The 6,994-nt window shown below is 33.3% G+C and overlaps 1 protein-coding gene across 17 annotated transcripts; it reads right to left on the bottom strand.

The window, feature by feature from the left end:
• Window positions 1–1,802: 1,802 nt before the first annotated feature.
• Window positions 1,803–6,332, bottom strand: LOC110603474 (proteasome subunit alpha type-6-like). Of its 17 annotated transcripts, none has more exons than XR_006349029.1 (6): window positions 6,272–6,332; window positions 5,055–5,152; window positions 3,474–4,224; window positions 2,677–2,742; window positions 2,248–2,413; window positions 1,803–2,028 (listed from the first exon to the last, which is right to left on the bottom strand). XR_006349029.1 is itself a non-coding variant. In XM_043952042.1 (4 exons), the coding sequence occupies exons 1-4, from the start codon at window positions 5,055–5,057 to the stop codon at window positions 2,348–2,350; spliced, it is 237 nt and encodes a 78-aa protein (XP_043807977.1). In that variant the 5' UTR covers window positions 5,058–5,364; the 3' UTR covers window positions 1,803–2,347. The 17 variants fall into 17 exon arrangements, 1 of the variants encoding a protein (XP_043807977.1); XR_006349030.1 differs by having other exon boundaries at window positions 2,248–2,742; window positions 3,474–3,562; window positions 4,148–4,224; XR_006349031.1 differs by lacking the exon at window positions 2,677–2,742 and having other exon boundaries at window positions 3,474–3,562; window positions 4,148–4,224.
• Between the last annotated feature and the right edge of the window lie 662 nt (window positions 6,333–6,994).

Below are 6,994 nucleotides of genomic sequence, written 5' to 3'. Positions count from 1 at the left end.
TTGGACTCCTGAGTAATTCGGTCTGTTTCATGGGTTTAAACCAGGACCGAAGATCTTGAACTAGTTCGTTAGGAAGGCTATATGAATTTTGGACCAGTATTACCTTCATGAATTCGACCTCAATCTGGGACGCGTGAGGCCCGACGGTCATCGGTATATCTATTTGTCCAGATAAGATTGGTACTTCTAACATGATTCCAAATTAGTATTTCAAGATTATCACAAATTAGTTTCCACTCCAATAGAAATCACACATTCATATTATGATAAACTAATTAATGATTAACATTGAACCCAATGGACAAATGAGTTTTTAACTCATTGGCACTAAAGCCATTTTCAAAGTTGTAAAATCAAGTATTTAAAAAAAAAAAAGAACTCAAATGGGAATTTGGGTCTTCAAAGGATTACATTTCTTCTACTGTAAATAGTCCTCCACGTAGTGTATGAACCTTAAATATCATATGGTAGGATATATCACTATGTTATTCTTTTTCATTATGAGATTTTTAGGCATCTGAGTAGAACTCCTAACACTCTAGCCCCACAGCCCTATGATCTTTTCTTCGATGCAGGTGATGTTCCAAATTTACAACCCCAAATTTCGAAATCATTAGGCAGACTTAAAACTTGTAAATGTGTTGTTAGTTCTTGGCTATAAAGGTTGTTTCTCAATTTGATCTACGTAGCTCATTATCATTTCTTTGACAGAAGAAAAATAAAGAAATGCAGGAATTGTATTAACCAATCACTATTTGATAATTTAATAAATCATTAAGTTCAAAATAACAGTAGTCTCTGCTCTTATCCTCGGGCAAACTCCATGATCATCTAACAAAGCATCTCCCAACGACTCCAAATATCAGTTGAATCATCTCAATTACACACGTACGGATCTAAAAATTTAATTCTGAACTCGGATTCATTTTTTCAGTAAAATCTTTAATTTTATTTAATTTAAAATTTTTTTTGTTAATATAAATATTAGAACTAAAGTTTCAAGTCGAAAATCAAAATAATTGGAGAAAATTTACGTAGATAATGTTCTATAAATTAGACATTTAATATATTTTTTTTATTTGAATGGTTTAATCTATTATCCCATAAATACTATTTAATTTTATCTATATTTATAATTTATTTTAAAAAATAATTAATTCAACTCATAACTTATTAAACTCATTTTTTTAAATTTATTTTTTTCTATATTTAAATAATTTACGAAAATATTAGATAATCTAATCATTATTCATAGTAATTTTTTTAAAAAAATTTAAATTTATTTTTCATAAATTTAAATAATTTAATATATAATTTCAACTGCACAAATAAAAAAAGTAAATAAAAATAATTATTATTAAAAAAGAATTATAAAAAATAAATATAAATAACTTAGCTAATAAATATTTTTGAAAAGGAAAAATATTAGTATAGTTGAAGTGGAAAGATCAAAGATTAAAAGTAAAATTTTGAATTAAAATAAAATAGAGTAATTTATTACTATAAAAATAATATTTAGCATTAGTGATTTTATTTATGAGAGAATCATTATTAAATTTCTGAGTTTTTAAAAATTCATTAATTCGTCTAGAAATATTTTTATATTTTATAAAATTAAATTATTTAGTAATTTATTAAAAAGTTATTAGTAAATTTATTTAGACTTTGATAAAAAACTAAACAGTATGAATATTTAAATTGATAGGTACTAAATAATATATATATTTAAAATTATATAAATTAAAAATATAAATTAATGGTATAATTTTTAAATAGAAATAAATTAATAAATTTTTTAAAAATTTAAAAATTTAATAATAATTTTTCTTTTATTTATTTAAAATCGAAGAAAAATTATCTATACAGACCTAGAAAATACATTTTCGAGGGCCATGGCCCCACTGTGGATCGTCAATGCAAGTACCTCTGCTTACCGCATAAAATCAGTCATGTTCCCGTCAAATGTTCATCAATCTCCTCAGTTGACAATACTCTGAAACCTCGATTATCGGCTCTCACAACTCCGACCTGCAATTTTTTTTTATTTGCTGAAACATTTTACTCATACTATAATACTATAAATAACTTTATCATGCCACCAAAATCTCATATTGCAAATCCTATGGAAACAGGCTACTGAGAGAAAAACTCAGTAACATATATGGTAATTTAAGAGTCTATTAGAAAGCCCTCAACGGAAAGAATAAACAATAGATGTGCAAGTTTATCTATTTTACCTTCACTTACCTTTGATGGTGAACACAATAAAATATTTATATTAGCATCTTTCATTTTCAGTCATTCTGATACCATCACCAGCAACTATTGAACATGATATAGGGAAACATTAATGCCTCAAATCTCCAGCCTTGAAGTCCTCCTGAAGAATAGTTTGTAGAGCAGAAATAGCAGTCTGCAATGCATGACAGTAGCACATGCATTATTAGGATATCTAAAAATACTGAATCAATTTTAGAACATGCCAAAAACCTGTGAAAAAATAGGGAAACAAAAAAAAAAATCTTTCAAAAGAGGCCTCGCAGGTTTGCACTAATTTGCACTAATATTTCTATGCATGAATTTATCAAGCAGCTGAGGAAATCAGATAATCCAGAATGTTGAACTAATCATCTGCCTGTAAACTTTTATTTAGTTAAATTTTACATTAATCCCCACCTTCAAACTCAGGACAAAAGAAAATGAAAGAACTTCCTCAGTTGAAAAGTTAAGAGCGTTTCCTCTCTGCATACAATTAATCTATGTGACTGGCAAAATAAGGAACTCATAAGAATTCAAAATAGAAAAAAACGCTTAGGCAGAATATATCAAACAGTTGACAAAAACATACAGTTGCAGTACATTGTCTAAACCAAGAGTCCCTTACACCAAGGCACAAATAGAATACAAAATTGCAATTAACAGTTTTAGGTAAAATACGTCCAAAAATATTTTTGCAAAAATTGATAATGGCTTGAAAATAGAATTAACTTCCCGTCAAATGAAATAACTCTCTCCCTTCCTCTTTCTCCAATTTTAAGCTTTGTAATAAAAATCCAAATAAACAGGACAGCCTACGCTTTATCCATAAGCAGAACCCAAACTTTGAAAATATCAGCAATAGCCAAGTCATCTAAATCTTTTTATTTATTACTAATATGGTTATTATAGAAGAATAACAACATAAGGATAAAGTTATTGATATTAGGCAAGTACATCAATGAGAATATATGCAATATCATTAAAATACATGCTTAATTTCTCCATTTATCATTTATGTGTTATTTCACATGTTGCTAATGAATTTTGCTGACCTGGAAACAATTCCAACAACTAGAAGCATAATTGACTACTTTCAAGATATAGGCTATAATAGAGAATTGAAATAAAGTTCACGCCTTTTCTTTTTGTAATTAACCCAAACAAAATTCCCTCCAGCAAATTCCTATTCAACAAATGGGAAGAGATACACGTACCTGCACTGTTTCCTCACAGGAGAAAGCAGGGTCATTTTTCATTCTTTTCCAAGAAATTGATAGCTTCTTGTTCTTTTAATAAAACACAGCTGCTAGCCGGCAACATGTATTAAAATCAAGACCCTTGAGCACAAAGTTCCCTTGGAATTTCATTCAATGGGAAGTTAAAATAAATGAATATGATAATTAACTAATTTTTGACATATAAGGAGCATCTTCAACTGTAATATATAGCACTTTAAACGACCACTGGTAACCGGCAACTTTTTCTACTGGTTTGAGATTAAATTAGTACATCATTTTTTTTCTTACATATTTCACCTTATATTTTCAAAACAGCTTCTATGAACTTGTCTTGTTGTTGCATCGAGAATGGCTAGAGTTATCTTACTAATAGAAGGTCCTTCAGCAAGATCCCATCAATTTATAATCCAAATAGCGAATTCCGAAAAAACCAGATGCTTGAGAACCCAGTGGAAAACATTCTTGGGGGTGATTCAAAAGCAGAGCAAAGGATAAGCAGATTCTTATGATGAACTATCTACAGAAACCCACCCCAGATAATTATGAGCTCTCATGTACGCTTACCTTTCAATTCTCAATCATTACAGATATCATAAACATCAGTAACTTAATGCATTTTGGCCAAAAAAAAAAAACAGTTTGCCACATACCTTATGACCATAAAAATGGCCAGCTAAACTTGTAAGTTGAGGCCCATTCTCCTCTTCAATACCCAAAACCAGAGCAACTTTAAAGAAAATAAAGGAAAGATGTTAGAATAAATAAAAGACAAGTAGCAACAATTAATAGTTGTACATGGTTGTGTATGTATGCATATAACTGTGTATACCACACATGTATGTGCCTGTAAATAGTCACATATGTACATATATACACACTTGAGTACATGCATGAAGGCAAACATCTTCAAAATTACCACAAAAACTCAACTACATAAAGCATTAAATCTTAATAGTAATGGTATGTAAAATTAGATAGCTACCTACTCCAAGGGGTCTCATGTGAGCACCCTGCGTGTAAACCTGTGATTTATCTGCAATCCTATGTATGCACCCAGGATATAACTTTAAGTCCTATAACATTATCAGTTGAAGACAACTAAGGTGTAGAAAAAAAAAATTCCATCCACACGATTGCAGACAAATAACTGAGAATTGAAAAGAATCATAAGCATCCAAAAGAAGCATGTCATAGAGAAAAATATAATAAGCAGTATCAGGAAGGCACTGAGCTATACCACAAAAGAAATTGAGAATATGTTCTCAAAGAACTCAAAGATATCAAACAATGGGACAGTTTATATGGTACTAAAGATTTCATTTTTGCAATGTCTGTAGAAAGCAGAAACACAAGCTTAACTTATAGTGGAACTACATTTTAAAAGATGTTTTTTGAAAAGCAACTTCACAAAAAATCCAAATTCAGAAAACGCACTCCCCCCAACCCAAAGATGTTTTTTGAAAAGCAACTTCAGCAAATCCAAATTCAGAAAACGCACTCCCCCCAACCCCCAAATGTTCCATTATTGTATATATATATATGTACAGAGTTCTGTACCATTTGGACAAATACATCCACAGGCTGTCCATATCCTCATTTGAACTGAACCTCAGCTGTCTCATTCCGTGCTTGTTGAACCAAAGTCCTTCTATCAGCTGAAAATTGACTTAATTAACAAGTTTCAGTTTTGTAGTTACAAAAGTCTACCAAAAGTAAGGTATGAATTTTTCAAACAGAGGCTACCTCAATAATTTGAAAAAGAAAACGGAGATAGACAACATATGTGTAACGACCCGAAAATCGGACCGCTACCGGCGCTAGGATCCAGGTCGGCTTAAGGCCGCCGGGACCCGTAGCAAGCCTGACATGCAACCTGTAAACTTGTTTAATCCCATACATGATCAACAACATACATAAAAATTAAAACTTTTCTTTCATACATTCTCTCATACACCAACTCAACCTGTGCATGCACTGAACATAGACATAATCATAAACATTAACCCCTCTGTGGGATCTCATCAATGCCCCAATGGGCGATACAACATAAGTTGAGTTGGTTTACATAAACATCATAAGATCATGTATTAAAAAGGGATACCTTACACATTGGGTCAAGTACAATCTCTAATCCTCAATATCATCACATACATTACTATTCATAACTTTACATCATTTTACAATTTATCATGTCCACACTCTATCTATTACAAACACATGACTTCATTACTCTTGTGGACCTCCTGGTCTACCCTGTACCTGCAAACCTGGGGAAATTGGGAGAGGGGTGAGCTACTATAGCCCAGTGAGCAGAATAATAAAACATTTAAAACATATGATAACATGGAATGCATCACATCACAGCTAATCACATCAAGGATGAACTTGTCACCAATAGCCATCTACATAGTCCAACTGTGCCAGAACGTAGAATGGGTCCTGGTCTTTCTCTTACATAGCATAACATAACAGTCCAACTGTGCAAGAACGTAGAATGGGTCCTGGTCTTTCTCTTACATAGTGCCAGCGAACGTAGAATGGGTCCCACTGGTCTTACATTCCGTACCATACATATCACATCGTCACATCATAGATCGAGGACTATGGATCATCCAACATTCATCCACAATCAACAACAGTAAAGTATGCAATGCAACATATTCGTGAATTCTAATGCAAACAACCTAAATCATCACATGGCATTCATGATGTATGAACATGCTCAAAACTTTACAATTGATTTACTTTAAAACGTAAAGGTTTATTCTACTCACCTCTGGATAGCTCTGACCAGACACTGGAGCAGCTGACTCACTGCTGGGGTCCTCGGTTCCTCGGGTCCGAACCTACACAGGTGGACTCAAATGAGTGACCAAACAACTAGAACATAACTCTAAAACATCCCCCAAAAACTCTCTAAAACTCCTCAAAACATCCATGCAAAAACATGCAAAGGAAGGCTGGACAGGGCACTTTCGGCGGCAGGTTCGGAGGCCGAAAGTCCCTCCAGAGCCGAAAGTCAGGCAGGTTCGGCGGCACCTTCGGCGGCCGAAACTCCTAGACAAAGACGAAACTCATGCATGTTCGGCGGCACTTTCGGCGGCCGAAACTCCCAGACAGAGACGAAAGTCCTCTTTCGGGGGCAGGCTTCGGCAGCCGAAAGGCTTGCCTCCCAGGCAGGTTCGGCGGCCGAAAGTCCTTCGGCTGCCGAACCTGGTTTCTGCCAAAGGGCAGAAACTTGGTTCCTCATGCACATTTGCCTCCCAAAACCATCCAAACATGCATTTCTCCTAATCTACAACATACATACCCAAGCATGCAAGTTCTTAGGGGCATCAAACTACTTTAGACCCCATCTACAACACATCAAGCAACTCACATTGTTCATAAACACATATTAACCCATAAACCTAACCATGAGCTAAACATGCATTCTACCCCATAGATCTACTTAAAACTTACTTAAAACATGCCATAAGCTCAAGATCGACCCTTAC

The sequence above is a fragment of the Manihot esculenta genome, chromosome 16, assembly GCF_001659605.2.
Source record: "Manihot esculenta cultivar AM560-2 chromosome 16, M.esculenta_v8, whole genome shotgun sequence".
Lineage (NCBI taxonomy): Eukaryota > Viridiplantae > Streptophyta > Magnoliopsida > Malpighiales > Euphorbiaceae > Manihot > Manihot esculenta.
The sequence above is the reverse complement of the archived record's forward strand: the minus strand, read 5'-3'. Positions and strand labels throughout refer to the sequence as shown.

What these genes read in the sequence shown, in the direction of transcription:
- LOC110603474 (XM_043952042.1), bottom strand. An exon ending in CATGAGACCCCTTGGAGTAG is followed by an intron (nt 4,225 to 4,479) that starts GTAGCTATCTAA and finishes TTTTCTTTAAAG; the next exon opens with TTGCTCTGGTTTTGGGTATT. An exon ending in GCCATTTTTATGGTCATAAG is followed by an intron (nt 2,414 to 4,147) that starts GTATGTGGCAAA and finishes CATGCATTGCAG; the next exon opens with ACTGCTATTTCTGCTCTACA.